Below are 16,537 nucleotides of genomic sequence, written 5' to 3' on the forward strand. Positions count from 1 at the left end.
AAAATAATAATAATAAAAAAAAAGACCCTAAAAAAAAAATCTGGAGAATAATGTGAGAATGAGAAATAGAAAAATGTAATACACAGGCCCAGACTTGAAGATCTGGGGTGCAAAACAGTTAAAACAACAACATGAAAATATCGCATATCTACAGGGAATCTGTAGAGGGGCTCTTGTCAGGAACCATAATGATAGGACAACGGGTAATTGAACAAGGAGTAATGGGTGCAAATATAAAGAGTGAAAATATAGATATTAGGAAGAAATTCTTTACTCAGAGGGCAGTGAAGCACTGGAAAATGTTGCTCAGGCAGGTTGTGGATACCCCAGTCCTGGCAGCGTTCAAAGCCAGCTTGGATAAGGCCTTGAGCAACTTGATCTAGTGGCAGGGTGGGTTAGGACTAGGTGATCTTTTAGCTCCATTCCAACCCCTTAACATTCTATGGTAATGACTTTTTTTTTGTCCTTGTTGGAATCTGTCCAAGAGGACAGCGCGGGCCCACACGCCGTGCACGGCACCCGCTATGGGAGGCAGAGGCTGCGGGGGGAGCGCCAGAGCCCCTGAGGGAGCTGCAGTTTTCCCGCGGGGGGAAAGCGCCGGTTCATATGGCGCTCGGGGGCCTCTGCTGCCCGGGGGGAAGCGGCGCCGCCGGTGCCGCGGAGCCCTCTCGATGCCGCCCTGGCCGACGCTGCGGGAGCGCGGCGGGGCCCAGGGGCTCCCGCGCTGGGCCGGGCCGGGCCGGGCCGGGGGCCCGCGGAGGATGTGAGGCCCCGCCCCGGCGGCGCTCGGCCCCGGCCGCCTACAAGCCCCATGGTGCCGCGCGGGGCGGCGGCGTGTGACGCGGCGGGAGCGGGGGTGGCGGAGGCGGCGGCGGAGGGTCCGTGTCTCCCCTGCCGCGTCCCCTCGCTCGGCTCGGCGGGCGCCATGTTGGCTTGAGCCGAAGATGACAGGGGGCGGCTGCGGGCGAGGATCGCGCTGAAGGAGCGGCACCTCCGGCTCGCAGCGCGGCTCTCGGGGGGCGGCCGGAGCCGCCGGCGGACGAGGCGGGGGAGGGAGGGAGGGCGGGCTGAGGAGGAGGAGGAGGCGGCGGCGGCGGCGGCGATGCGAGCGGAGAGCTGAGAGCTGAGACTGCGGGAGGCGGCCGCCGTCGAACGCCCCCCGGCCCCCTCCGAGCGCCGCGGGGGAGGGCTCTCCCTTCCGAGCGCCCTCCCTCCCTTCCCTCCCCGGCCCGCGTCCCCGCCGGGCGCTGTTGGATGCCGCACACCGCCTAGGGGGGGCCGCAGCCCGGCGTCCTCCCCAGCGGCCCCGGGCCCACCCCGGCCCTCCCGCCTCCCTGCCCCGCCGCCCAGGGCAGGAGCCAGGTCGTGCCTGCGCGCCCGGGTCGCCTGCGCCGACTGAGGAGGTGACTTGGACGCACTATTATCCCGTGTGAATCATCCTGTCGTCATTTGTCGAGGCTGGGAGAGAAGGCAGAGGGCGAGAAGGGGGGAAAAAGCCCGCACGCAGCTCATGTGGCGGTGTAGTCCTGCTGCCTGGTCTACCTGGCACCGCTGGTGCTGCTGCTGCCGCCGCTGCCGCTGACAGGGATCTGCTGCCATCTCTGGTCTCCCGCTGGCTCCTCCGGTCCAGCCCGGCACCGCTGCCCCTGGATATTCCTGCTTCTCAGCCGGCCGCCTTCCCCACTGCTTATCGAGCACCGCTTTCGCGTAGGGAACGTGGAAGCTGCTGCCTCCCATACTGACACCGGTTTTGCATCTTGAAGATCTCCGGCGGGCTGCTCTTGGTGCTGCTGCTTTTTTTTTTTTTGTTTGTTTGTTTTTGTTTTTTTAAGTTGATTTTAAGCCATTTAGGGTAACATCAAAATGTCCAGCAGCGTTCCAGCTGATATGGTGAGTGTTGTACTGTTTATTTAATAGTTTTATTACAGTATAACGTTTATTTCAGCCTGGTTTTGACAGAGAACATAGAAAGAAGAGGGGCGTGGGAAGGAAAAAAAGGTCTTAGTTGCATATTTAAGGAACATAAAGTTCCCAGTTAATTACATTCCCCCTCCCTCCCCAGATGCTGGTTTTGCTTCGCTTTTAGGTGGTGGAGTGGGAGATCTGCAACGTCGCCTCCAGTGTAGCGAGGGAAGGGGGATGCCAGACTCCCTTACCTATGGCAGTCAGTACCTTGAGTGCTCACGTTTGAGTCGTGTAGCACTGCTCTTCAGCTCCGTTGAGTATTTTTTGGGGGGGAGATAAATACGAAGCAGAGCATTCGGGATGAATTTCTCTACCCATTTCTTTCTTTCTTTTTTTTTTTTTTTTTTTTTTTTTGGTTTTCCTTTCTTTCTTTCTAAACCTCTTAAACTTGGCTTGTGTCTTGCCAACGCTTTGTCTTCCGATGTTGGTGGGAAGTTAATCTCTTCACTTGCTCTCGGCTCAAGAGAGAGAGAGAAATTTTCATGCGCTTTATTTTCATGGCGAGGTCCTTTGTGCACTAGCTGCAATCTGGACATTTTTCAAGGGCACTCCTAGTACTTCTTATGGCGGACTGTACTTCAGCTTGTATTGGATACTCGGCTCGGTACATTTAAAAAAGGAAGGTATAGCAAATCCTGAAGAGGTAGGGTGAATCAGGTCTGCCAGGTAATCTTCCGTTCGGCACGACTTTCTCCATTTGTATGTATTTCCATAAATCAGGTTATATTTTCATAAGTCACTTAATTGGAAAAAACACCCACGAACTTGTAGCTGCAGTTTGGTATGTTAATTCTTTATTCTTACAGCAGAATATTTTCACGTGTCTCTGCACGGCTGTTCACATTTAAAGGTACTTTTTTTCCTCCCCAAAAGCAGAGGAGTTGTCTGTGCTTTTTTTTTTTTTTTTTTTTTTTTTTTTTTTAAATTTAAGGACAAAGTTCTGTTTTGTGGGTAAAATCTGCCCTGGTAGTGAGAACAATAAAACCGAGTAGCCCTTGTTTAAGTCACTGATGTACAGTTAATTGTGATATGTATGGCAGCTAGGCTATTGAAATAATGGTATCTGTTTAGTTGCTTGCTTTCTGTATTTCCTTCACAGCTTTTGTACAGCAGTCACAATGAGTGAATTTTTATCAAATAAAGCAGAAACAGTGTGATACAGAGGATGATCAAACAGCAAGTTATAAGCTTACAGGTTTTTTCTTTTCTTCCCCCTGCCTTTCTCAAATACTATAAATCTATAAATAAATTTTACCTCCCCTGGATGAAAGGAGCAAGGAAAGGATTAAAACTCAGAGGCAATAAACTCCTCAGCTCTCAGTTTTCACGTATTTCTTTTTAGTGTTTTTCTCTCTCTGACTCTAGGAGCCTTTTGAACCCCCTCCTCTCCTGCACGTGGCTGTCTAGCATTATATCGCAGAAATCCTCGCCTGGGTCGTGGAGGATTAGGTGCAAATCTCTCAGTGCTGCTTTTTAAGTTGCCTGGAGGAGTCCCTTGACGGTGACATGAAGCACACTCCTCCTCCCTGTCACCCTGGGCTGAGCTGCCACCTCCGTGCTCCTCCTAGGGCCTGCCTGCCTGGGAGTCCCGGTGCTGCCACTAGGCTTGTAATGCTTGCCGTTTTCTACAAAGTACACAGATTTTAAGATAGGCAAAATACATTTTTTTTCTGTGAAAAGTACTTCCTTGTGTTGTTCTGTAATGAGAATACCACTGCTGGGGATAGCTGGGCCTAGTGCTGCTCTGTTTATTCAAATCAGGAAGAAGCTTGTTATGCATAGTGATGTTTAAATACTGAGTCATTACAAAAACATTTGAATGAAGATGTTACCAATGTCAGTAGAATTTAACTAAATAAATAGATATTTTCTGGCCTGTCAAGGGATCATTTTTCTCTTAGTTCCTGCATTATTAGATGCAGTTTCTCTCTGAAAGTTTGAACTGTGCTGTAGAAATTCCAGTTATTAATTACAACTAATAAATATTGCTTTATGAAAAGATTGCTCGAAAATTCATTTTTAGTCTCCTTTTGTTGCCATCCTCCATATTTGAAAGGAGTTTGTTCAGGAAGGAAAATGGGGTTGCCATTCCTTAGCTATTTGAAGAGGAGCCCTTACCAGGCTGTCACCATGTTTATATATGTTTTTATTTAGTGTAGGATTTTGCAGTTTGCATTTCTCTTACCCACCCACTGTTTAATTTGCATTTGCAAAAAAATTGATTTCCCATTTCTGTAGGAGCTGGCAGCAGTGTGATGGAGTGTCATTTTATGAAGACTCCATTATACTTAGTAAATCTGCTATGAATTACATAAGTATTATAATAATAACGTTTGAAACTGTTTATGCCAGATTCACGAACTAACCTGCTCATAATGATAATATTATAATTGCTGCTTCTTAAAAATGTGTTAATTTGTCTTCCTGTCTCACCTTTGAGAATGATCTGCTATGCAGGAATTCATAGTAAATTATGTGATTTCCAGTAAGCTTCGTTATTTCTAAGTAGACATAATTTGACCCAGCCTCCTGTTCTCTGACACTGAGTTGACTTGCTTCCAGAGCTACAGCAGTTTTTACCAGCTAACCATTTCAACATCACTTCTTAAATAATTAACACAGTACTTTATCACTTGCATTCCACTAATAGATTGGATGGTGACATACCACATTCTGGGTGTTGTAAGTTTGTGGTGCATTATTCCTTAGCAATGTGTGCTACTTACGGCTTAAAACTCCACTCCTGGAATGAAACCTGCTAATATTGACCTCTCTACCTGAGTAGTTTCATTAACTTCATTGGGACTAGATGTGTCTGGGGCAGTTCTTGAAGACTAAACTGCATATCTAGAGCCTAATTCTGTTCAATTTTTCACATAAGCACTGATGACTGTAGTGGCAGCAGGGCACCTCTGATTACATTCAGTAATTTAATAAGGTAATTTATCAATTTTACCATTTGGTAGCAGTTAGAGTTTGACTGTGAATAACAGCAGGGCTGTTTGCAAGTTGTATTTCTTTTGTAATGATAAATAGACATGCAGTGGTTTATGGGCTTGTGAAATTAATCACACTGGCTTTTTGAGTGGACCAAATGAAAATGGTTTGATATTTGTTTAAACATTCTAGCTGGCAATTTTAAAGCAAGCTATGAAAAACTTATGCTCAGTCCAGATGTTCTTGCTCAATTGAATAATCCCCTTTATTTTAGTGGAGTTATCATCAGAATCTGGGAAGCTTCCTCTCTGTATTTTGTGTGCCCATGGTACTTCTCCTTATGGTTAGAATTCTCCAGGGATTTTAAGAGTCCACAGAAAGCTGCCTGCATGACTAAAAAGTATTAACGGTGTCCACTGTTTCCTGTAGTCGGTGTGTTTTATGTCTGTATGAAAAGGTTCTGCCAGCACTTTCTTTCTGGGCAGTTCTTTGCATGCCCTCTAGGAGATCCAATTCTTTTTCTGTCTGAGTAGTAACAGAGGGTGATGCTTTTGGCTCGTGGTGGAGTTTTTCTTGTTGGTTTGTTTTCTTGTTGATTTGCTGGTTTTTTTTTGCTTTTGGTAAACAGCAAAATGTTGGAATCAACCAAACAATTAAAGGTTTTAATTTTAACATGCATGGCTCTTCAATCATATATACTGAAGAGATGTAGGTGGTATGGGAGAGGTTATTTTTAAGAAAACTGGATGTTTGGTACAAGACATTTGCAGACATAGAAGAGCATGGATATGTCTGTGGTTTGTATATGGTCTAAAATGGTTGTATGTGGTCAATGTTAAAAGGGGGCAGTAGGTGGGAAAGAATAACAAATAAAAACCCTGCTCAGTTCGCTCCTTGTTAGAGTCAGCATCTTTAGTGGAAATGTGTATGTACATCTTCTTTTTTAGGCAATTTAATATAGAATGTTGATGAATAGCTGGACATATATAGAGGCATTCTTTTTGATACATATTAATGGAGGATAACAGTGGAAAAGGATGGACAGAAACTGATGCTACATCAGTAAGTGCATCCAAGAAAAAGGTTCAGATATGAGAGACTTAAAGGAGCAGCTGGTTGTATGGCAGCTGAGTTTTGTTGTCCATCATTCAGTCTAAAAAATTATTTAATTTATGAATAATAAGTGCAGTAGCATTATAATGCTATATATATTAGAACATAGAAATAATTTGTTCACTATAGCATTTTAATGTATCAGAGCAAAATGTGAGAAGTCCTGTGTCTCTGTTCTTCTGTTTTAACTGCTTTTTCTTTTGCCTTCAGTAGATCCTTTTTGTGGTTTTGAAAATTATTGTATTCCTGTAGCCTTTGTGCATAATATTCTTAAGTTAGTCCCTTATGTTTTTGTAGCAATAGAAGTATGATTATTTCTCTGTATTTTTGTATTCCCCACATGTTGAAAGTTCTAATTCATTATATTCTGTGATAAAAATAGCTAATTGAGTTTTTCTGTATGGATATTTTTTCCTTCCCTTTTAAATTTTTTTTCACAATTGTTTGCTGATTGTAACATAAATGAGGAGCCTATCTTTTGCCATTCTCAATGTTTGTTTTGGGTTTGTTTTTCTCCAGTTGGGGAAGGAATTAGAGGTGGTGTCTGAGAAAGAGGAGCTTGGAGAAGCTTCTTTCTGACTCCTTGTATATTGAGTCAATATAGCCAATATTGACTCCCAATATATTGAGCTGGTTGAGCCCTTGTAGTATGTTGCAATGCTTCTTGTAATGAAATGAAGAACTTCTTTATTATCTGAAGCAGTGGCTGGGGATAAACTTACTAAAGGTCATCTTCGGTGTTTATATATTTGGGTGTACTCCAAAATTATTTGTATTTATCATTTCCCCCACCCACTTTTATTTTTTTTTTTTTTTTTTGTTTTGTTTCACAGGTTAAAAATGTATCTAATAACCAAAAAGAAACATCTTGGCAACAACTGACATTTTTAGGTATGGCACTGTAGCAGAAGCTTCATAACATGCTCATACATCTGACATATCCTGAAACAATGTTTGCATGACTTTCATCTCATTTTCTTTGGGGATGAGCAGCTGTAACCTGTGGTTGAATTGATCCTTGCTCTGGGCTGTGGTGCAGCTCTATACTTCAGATGGAAGTGCAGGCTGATGATATAAACTGTTCCTTCCTTCCTGCCACACACCCTTGTTGTTGTCATTACCTGAACTGGTTTCTTTCTGCTTTTGTTGTCTAACTTCATGAAATACTGGAGGGGATGTATACTGAAGGAGATTTAACTCCTCACATGTTGGGAATGCTGGGAAGTAGCTACTGGCAGGTTCCAGCAAGACTGGGAGGCAAAAAACAAATGCTGAGTATATGTGAATGTAGGAAAACGATCATATCTGCAGCAGAATCTGCAGCTCAATTCTGCACGTTAAAAAATTAGCAGACATCATCTGGTAGCTGGACAGGTCAGCCAGGGCCTGAATGAGGACGAGTTGCACTTCTCAGATACGGAATTAGGGACAATGTCAGGTATCTGTAGTGTTTCACCATGGAGCTTGTGACTACTTCATGCATACCTAAACCTAAACTTTCGATCATTCAAAGCCCATATCTCACTTCCTTGGTTTGGCTTAAGGCTGCAGGAGGAACTTAGGCTGTCTGAATGTGGTCCTTGCAGCGGTCTTGGTAAGAAATATTTTCATGATACTATAAACAAAATGACTAAAGGCACGCTTTACTACTTCTTTTAGTTGAGAGTTCCTCCTGGGTATAACTTCTGTGAATGTTGAAAGCCATGGTCTTGGTAGTTGTATGTGATTTACTTGTTTTCTGGTCAGTCAGCTTTGTTACTCAGTAAAACTCAGAATGTAAACTTCTGGAGATGTCTCTGTATCTACTTATGCAGTACTGAGCAGAATGGAGACCTTGGTTCTGACTCAACCTGTAAATGCTACACTAGCTTGCAGGAATCTAGAAATATAGATCTGGATTGTGACTAATCATTCTTGTAGTTTTATGTAAAAGAGATAATTCATCTTATTTTCTGTCTCTTCTGAGCGCAGTATTGGATCCACTAGGTTGGTTATTCCTTATTCTGAATATGGTGAAAGACATTCCTGCTGATCAGTATTCTTTTTCACATTAAGTCTGTTTTTACTGCAATTAATTGAGCCTACTAAAGTAGAAAGCCTTTCCTGACACAATTTTGCATGGGTAAGCTTTAGCTCATTGTAATTGTTAAAGGAATATGACTGTGTTGTTTCCATTTTAGAAGCATTGGAAAATGAGCAGCGTGTCAATGAGAAATCTTAATTTTGTTATGATAATATAAAATGTAAACTTTGAGACCCCAGTTCTTCACCACTTTTCACATCATTTAGAGATCTGTCTTTTGGAATTCAGTTATTGTTAAAAATTATTCTGTAATTTCTTCTAGAAGGCCAGTCTTTAATTTTCGACAGCTTCAGTTATAGATATGTTGCAGAACGTCTTAAAATAATGACTGAAATGTTTTTCATTTGGTATACCTCCAGACAAATATAGTCACAGATGTACTACTAAGTGTAGAAAGCACTGATTGTAAGGAAGGACTGAGGCAAAAAAATCCCTGAATAATCAAAACTTTGCCAGAGTTGGTAAAAGAAGGTTGCTGAGACATCAGTTGAGGTTCTGCAAATAGCATTGTGCACTTCAGTATCTGAAAAGAAATTTGAAGTGGGAAAAAACTTGCTATAAAATCTTCCTAACAATATAGATAAATTGTTTAGGAGGTCTGTTTGGTTTTGAGTGCAATACTTAAAGAAAAAGTTAAGACCTTATCTGTAGGTTTGCTTAGCCTGAAAAGTATAGTTCTGCAGAAATACTTAAATTTGCAGCTGACAGCTCTTATATGTTTGTGGAAATTTGGTGTATTTTGTGGTCACTAACTGGGATTGTGTTTAGCTCCTTGACAGAGGATAAATTTATTGCTCCTTGTAACCATCCACAGTGAAGGCCTGCTCTCAATTTGTAGTAAGACTCTGCCTGTATGGTAAAAGGCGATTAAAAAAACTAGTGTACATTTTCCACAGATAGAAATGTGTAAAATGAAGATTTGGCAGATTGCACAACACTGACACTGCCGTGAGCATCTTGGAGTTTTTTTCTTACTTTCTGTAAAGAAATTTGAAAATAGCTTGCCAGTGACAGGATCACTTTTGTGGGTTTGTTTTAGTTTGGCTGCTTACTTAAAATTATTTAGCAGATTCAGTTTAGAGTTAAATGGAAGGCTTGTGGCAGAGTTTAGCTAAGACTATTCCATGACACTGTTATAGAGGCAGAAGCAAGCAAGAAACTCCTTGAATTTTACGTATCCCATTGAAATTAGCCAAGTAAAACCAGAGATTATATCTAGGAGTTTGGTAGGTATGTTTTACTACTACCTAAGAAGGAATCTGTGCCTTAGTGGGATGGAGGTGCCAAAATGATATTTGATGTTCACACAAGGGATACAAACTGGAGGTGTTTGTGTTGGTGTCTACCTGCTGTGATGGTTTCGGACTCTTTCGGGGCTGGTCTGATTTATGTCAAGGGCTTGGAGCACTGCTGATCAACAAAGGTGGCCTTAACCTGGGGTGCTTTTTAGCTGCAGCTGAGGGTCTGGTTTGTAGTCTGTGACTCTGTGGACAATTTGGATGGAAAGTAAAGCTAAGCTTTTTTTTTTTTTTTTTTTCTTCTTTTTTAAAGGAAGTCCTGAGTTCTTCTGTAAGCTCTTTTGTCATCTTCATTATGCAATATTAACTGTTTCATGTTGCATAAGAAATTATCTCCAGCACTTGATAAAAGTGGGATAGTAATTTCAAAATAAAAAGAAGGAAGCTATATGTGTTCTTCTTTGAGACTGAAAGGAACAGTGTATTTCATCTCAAAAAGAACAATACTTCATAGCCATATACTGTAGCACTGGTTGGTATCTCCTCAGTAAAGTTGTGATGTTGCAATGCTCTGTGGTTTGGCAGAGACCCACATCACCATAATCTGTTTCTGATACTTAATATATGCTGTAGATGGTACTACCTAATTTGTCCCCAGAATCTGACATATGTTTTTAATACAGAGAAATAATGGAATAGTGATTAAATAGGGAAGTGCAGTGCTAGTCAAAAATCTTTCATAGCTGAGATTGTAAATTCAGGATTCTCTTCTTAAAGTAGATTAGTGCCAATCTATATGTGAATATATGTGGCATATACTAGTAAGCCTCAAAAAACTCACTATAAATTACATTACTATAAAATAGTTCTTCTAAAATAGCATTTCTTTTCAGTATTTCTTTGAAGATTAAATATTGCACAAGATTTTTAGGCATGTTTACCTTTTATATGCTATTAGAGAGTAACTTAGAAGCCTTCGTGTGCTTGAATACCTGGTTGCAGTATTTTCTTTTGTTTATAGAATTCTTACTTTGTATGGGCAGTAACATCAAAATAAAGTTAATTCTTGGACCAGTGCTTTGTGGTTGTATTTGATGCACAACACATTACTTAGGGCATATTACATGTGAATATTTATGTCATTTTGCCTGTGAGTTTATTTTTAATCTCTGCATCATAACAGTTACGTTGTGTGACAGTGAAAGCTTAGCTCTCACTTCTGAATCCAGGTTATTGATCTGTGATGCAAATAAACTCTATTGGACTTGCAAGTTTTAGTGATTTATACTTTGCATACTTGTGTAGGTTTGGTTTTTTTGCAATAAGCCCCAAACTTGCGAAAAGCTTTATTAAAATATTTTTCATGTGGGGAATAAATCCACGTTTGCTAAGTCCATATGATTTGGTGGTAATGATGTTAACATGAAGTCCAACACAAAATTAGTAACTTCCACCACCTATGTTACAGCACATAAGTGGAGTAATGTTTGACATGAATATTCAAAGATTTTGTACCAAAATGTGCTGTAATGTGTATTCTTCATGCTGTGGATTTCCAATAAAAGGTGTTTTAGAGACCATCTGTATAATTTAAAGATACGTTAAGTATTTTGTTTAAGGTCAGCTCTATGCACGTTCTTTTCAATCTCAAGAAATTAGGAAGGGAAGCTTTTATCTCAAAAAAACCCATTACACTAGTGAGTATTTCTAGTATTCTAGACATAACACTGAGGTTTTTGAGTGCAATAGGTTAGGTCTGGCACCGAGGCAACAGTTTGTTACTGAGATATTTGACTTTGTTTTGCGGATCTCATTTTCATAACTAATGGCAAGATAGCTGGGAGCTCTTAATAAAGAGAAAGTGCAACTGGGTTTGATTTCTGTCTTCTTACTGCATCTGGCCAGTATATTTCTGGATAAATCAGGATTTCATGTAAGTCTGCAAATGGAGAATTTTTTTTTTCAAATTACATATGTTTGGAATTATTTGGAGGTTCAGAATAGCCATTGTAGTGGGTGGAATGTTTGGTAAACTGCTAGCAAGGTTGTGATGAGTGCTCTGGTGAAAGCAGCAGCAGGTATTTGCAAAATAGTTTTAATTTGGAGAGGGTCAATTTTGAATTGTTTCTTCTCACTAGGAAGGGAGAAAGGTAGTTCAAGGGATAGCCAGGGAAATCCCTACAGAGGGCTGCAGCGCAGTTGCACAATACTTCTTGTTCCAGCATTCTCATACAGGCACTTGATGATCCCAGCATATGTGCTCCTTGCACTTAACTGCAGGAGTAAGGAGTGGAAAATTTTTAAGGGTGACTTTTGGTGGGGGTGGACTCCAGAAGGGCAGCTGTAACTGTCCCTGAATTAACTATGAAGACTGAAATATCTCTCTACAAAGAGCCTGGCATTTTTAAGCTGAGATTGTCTTTCAGTACAGATTTTGTGGCTTTCACTTTTATCTTGTATGCTCTGCTGCTGTGAGTGTGGTGTATGTACCATAGTGCTATGTCATACGTGGAAACTCCATATTGGGGGAACTCCCTTGCCTTGTTAAATGAAGTACAACCGGTCCTAAATATCTGACTGTTCAACAGTATTTATCCATCCTGTGGTAAATGCATAATTGTCTCTTCTTCCAGAACCATGTGCTTTTGGCCCTCCCCTTATTCAGCACCTCCTTATTGTTCAGAGACTGGATAGGTATCTTATCTTCCTGCACTGTTCAAACTTTTCTTGGAAGATAAATCTTAATCTTGAGCCTTTCTTTAATACTGGTCTTCTTAACAAGTACTTAATAAAAATCCATCTATTTTTGGGTAAGGTTATTATTTATCAAAAATGGTGAATGTTGTGGAAATGTAGTTTCACTCAAATATACTCTTATGCTAGATAACTCTGCAGCAGAGCTGCAGGGAATAAAGTCTTACCGTTTGAATTGGAGTGAATCAAACAAAATTCAAACAAGATCAAGGCTTTCTTGTGTTTTTTTGCGGTTTGTTTTTTTAAATGACATTTCATATTTTACTCAAATTCTGTTGAAATTTCTCAAGCCAGTTCTGCTCTTGTGCATCTCCTGTGCCTGTCAGTCTCAGTTGTTCAGAGCATGACTTTACCAGGATTTCAGTTAAGCCATCGTGCTCAGTGCTGATGTGAAGGGTTTATTTCAAAAGACTTTTGGACTGCGAGTTAATTAAAATCAGGCAAAAGACAATAAAATATTTATACATTGAGAAATGCTCCCAAGAACATTTGGGTAAAGGTTGTAACTGTATTTGGAAATAAGTTGTAAAAAGCAAGTTTTGTGGCTAATGCATATGGGGCAGCTGTTTTTTATATTAGTATTTCTTTCCACTCTTAATATTTGAGAATCACATGGTTTTGTTGATGTGTTTTTGTTGATCTTTTAATAGAGTAGTAGTTCTGAGCTCTTGATTGTCAAATATTTACTTAAAATATCTGTCAGTTTTCTTGTTCTTGCTTTTGAAATGGCATTCCTCAGTTTAAATCTGGAACAATCTCAGGAGAAGCAAAAAAACCCAGAGTAGCTCCCAGCGTTCAAGGACATGGGGATTTAGTTTTATTCTTAAATTATCTCCTTTAAATTCTGTAATTTTTTTTTTTTTTTTTTTTTTTCCAGGAAATGAAATGTAGGAAAGACAGCTTGCCCTAAGCATTGAGCACAGAATGATTATCAGTCAGTGCCTTTATCTCCAAATGTACTGCTTGGTAAATTTCAAAGTCAGCTTTAAAAAAGCCCACAACCAACAGACAAGCACCAGAGTGAATAATTCAGTGTGCTGAGTGGTGCCAGATAAGGCAGAATGTAGGTAAATAGTTTGCTGCCTTTCATACTTGATTCTGCTTCTGCATGTCTGTCCTGACTTTGATGCCTAAATAAGTGTCCTAAGTTATGAATTTTATTTATAATGAACTTGTGGTTTGGAGGCGATTTTGTTCCTCTTTATTGTTCTCTTCGGGAAAGAAAAAAAAAAATCTTCTTGTTTTTTCTTGTAATTCTTAGCATATAGAAATGAAGACCAGAGGGGAAGAAAATTGGTGTAGTTAGTGCCTCTGTCATTACAGTTTTGAAGTTGTTTTTTCTTTTCTTCAACTAGGTGTTGTTTTGCAGGAAATGGAAGACAGAGAATTATACTTGAATGAACACAGCATTTTCTGCTGTGTTTTGTATCACATCATAGTTCTTCTTGTAAAATCAGATTGTAACATGTTCCAAAAAATGGGATCCAGTTTTTAGGAAGACCCATAGCTCTTTGTTGTAACAATTTAAAATTTTCTATGCAAAAATCACTTACTCAAAATTCAAATATATAGTAGTCTTGTATTTCTGTCCTGTGTTTAACTTTTGGATAAAGCCAGCAGTTGTTCTGTGGTGCTCTGTTGGAAGCTTTATTGGCTAAGCCCCCCAGACAATCTGTGGAGCCATTGGGATAGGGAGAAGTCTTTTGAATTGCTTTAAAGTAGTTCTTGCTGAGTGGCTGGATAGGATGGCATTCATTTGTCAATGGACTACCTTAGCAGTTTATAGAATGGGTAGTGGTAGCAGCTGAAAGGAGTAAAAGGGAAAGACAAATCATGATTATGCAGTCAAGTAGTGATAAAGGTACAGACACTGAACTTATCAGTGTCAAAGCCATCAGGCTTATTTATGGACAGTAATTTGCTGTACAAGCACAATGGGCTGCAAGAAACAGTCATTATAATGAATTTCTCTTACCATGCATAGATTGTACTTGGAGTGATTGAATTCCATTTAATTAAGCTTTCAGTGTGTCAAATGATAACAGGTTTCTGATGTAGAACACCCTTGCTGTTCTTCTGCCTTCCAGACACAAACATATCCAAACCCATCACTTAATATTTGTATTTCCAGTATTGCTGCTGAATGGAGATAAAAAAGCAGTGTGTGTTACTTTGCTGGGTGGAAAAACTGTTAGAGAAGTGTCCATATAAACATTATCTCACCTTTTGGCAAAAGTAAATCTTACCTTACCAAATACAAGCTTTACAGCAATAAAGCTTTAAGCACATGATTTGGTTGCCTAAACGTGGCATCCAGTGCCAGTGTGCACATGCCAGTGTTCTCAGGATGGCCAGAAAGGGCAGGCAGCAATGACACATGAGCTGTGGGAGACCCACGCCCTGCAGGAGATGCAGCTGCTGCTCTGTATGAAGGGAATATTTCACGACACCTGGAAATAGCACTAGATGTATATATTTAGATAATTCTTCTGAGCTGTTGGGGCTTTGAAAAACCTCACTTCCAATCCTTTCATACTGTTTTTTGGTAGGTTGGCTTTTTGTAGCTTAAATTCATTAAGTAGTGTTTCAAAATTATTAAATGGTTCAATTTGCAGGTAATCACAGTTCTACCAGCTTTATTTCCTACAGAAAACTCTCACATCTACAGATGTGAACACTGCAAAAGAAAGAAAATTTTCTGGGATTCAAAATACATTTCTGACATTTGAGTGCAGCAGATCTTCTAATTACAACAATATGGAAATACTGTGCAGCTGCTTGTGGTGGTGAAATAGGTACAGTGTGGATGCAGATCTTTGCGAAGCATGATCCCATCTACGCTGTTGCACACGTCCTGTTAAAAAGAAGAAGAAGGAATTTCAAACACGTTGCCACAGTAAATTTTAAAATAACCTAAGGTATCAAACAAATGAAAATTGTGTTAATTTAATTTGGGGTAATTCTGAAAAATTTTAAAGAGCATTATCCATTCTCATCGTAATCTGTTGTATAAAATTGGACTTGAACGGTGTGTTCTAAAAACCACAGCAGAAATGTGGTGTGTTTTTGCCTAGGTGTGTAATCACACTTGTGGAGCAGGAGCGAAAGAACGCTGCCTGTACCAATGCTATGTTGTTTTAATAACTGAACTTTTTATATGGGAATCTTGCAAAGAAAGATATGGATTGCTTTGGGGGTTTTTGTATTAGATTAAAAGAAAGAGGCTTACTCCTTGAAGCTTGACAGGTCTCTCTTGACATTTGGCCTGAAATGTTTGTAAGATATTTCATATCCTCGGAGCAGAAATGAATATGAGTGGGTTGAAAAATTATGCTTACATAATTAAATAATGAGGATTCTTTGGCATTATGTAAGATACAAATGCAGGGAAGCTTGTTATCATTGCCCTAGGAATTCAATGTAATTTCTCCAGTTGGATACTGGAGTAAATTTCACACTTAAATTTTGATGAATATATTTTCCATTTATGTTTTGGAGGGCAGCTTTTGATACATGTGTACCGCTAATGATTAACTTACAGATTGAGAGGAGTCTTTCTGGTGTGTTTCATATTAGCACTTACGTCTCAATTTCAGTTTTGAAGCATTAGTTTTGTATGTGTGGTGGTTTTTGTTGCGTTTTTGTTGTTGCTGGCTATGGTTTGCTTTTTCAAGTTGAGATAGAAATCTAATGGTCATAAATGAAATTTTCCAGCATAAATTGTCACGAAAATTGTTTTGCTTATACCCTTATTCATGTTTTGAGGAACTTCATGTAGAGGAATCTTTACATGGTAACTGTGTAAATAGATATATATCCACATACAGTCTTCATTCCTTTGACAAAAGTTTTGTTTCAAGCACACTTCTTTTCTGTGGCCAGATTCCATTACTAAGAGGTGAATGAAAAATTGGCAAAGAATTGATAGATTTGGAACCCTGGAAATAATACTTGACCTGAAGAGTCAGATTTTTATTTTTTTTAAAATAATTTTAAATTGCAAAGGAACAAAGAACTATCAGCCCACAAATGTATTCATCAACTCCATCCCTTTTCTCTTGTGGGTACATGGGCTGTTACACATACCCTGTGTTTGAGGGTGAGTGTATCATAATTGTTAAATGCAGGCAGATTTGTTTACATGACTTCTTTATTGTTCAAACTAAGCTGAAAATTATCTGTAAGATAAAGCTGTAACATAGTTCTGGATTTCCATGCTTTGGGAAGCATTAAACTGCCAAATCTCTGCACATGTATGTCTATGTTTAATTTTATTTCCTTCTCTTTATATATTGATGATGCATAAATTATTTTATGTTTAGGAGTTACATGTCTGTTAATAGAATGTGCACAGTATTTTTTTTAATGTTAAATTTTAGGGTTTAATTTTAATGTGAAGAGAATGTTTCACCCAATGTAACATAATGGAGAGGTCAGCCTACCTAAT

At 39.7% G+C, this 16,537-nt stretch overlaps 1 protein-coding gene across 1 annotated transcript in view; it reads left to right on the plus strand.

Annotated features, from left to right (window-relative positions):
• Positions 1 to 852: 852 nt before the first annotated feature.
• The window catches only part of UBL3 (ubiquitin like 3), a 56,241-nt gene continuing 40,556 nt past the window's right edge, over positions 853 to 16,537 (plus strand). The window contains exon 1 of the mRNA XM_058848460.1: positions 853 to 1,890. Coding sequence (XP_058704443.1) covers positions 1,864 to 1,890 — 27 coding nt within the window. The 5' untranslated portion in view covers positions 853 to 1,863. The remainder of the gene's footprint in view (positions 1,891 to 16,537) is intronic.

This window comes from Poecile atricapillus, chromosome 1 (genome assembly GCF_030490865.1).
Source record: "Poecile atricapillus isolate bPoeAtr1 chromosome 1, bPoeAtr1.hap1, whole genome shotgun sequence".
NCBI classification, from domain to species: domain Eukaryota; kingdom Metazoa; phylum Chordata; class Aves; order Passeriformes; family Paridae; genus Poecile; species Poecile atricapillus.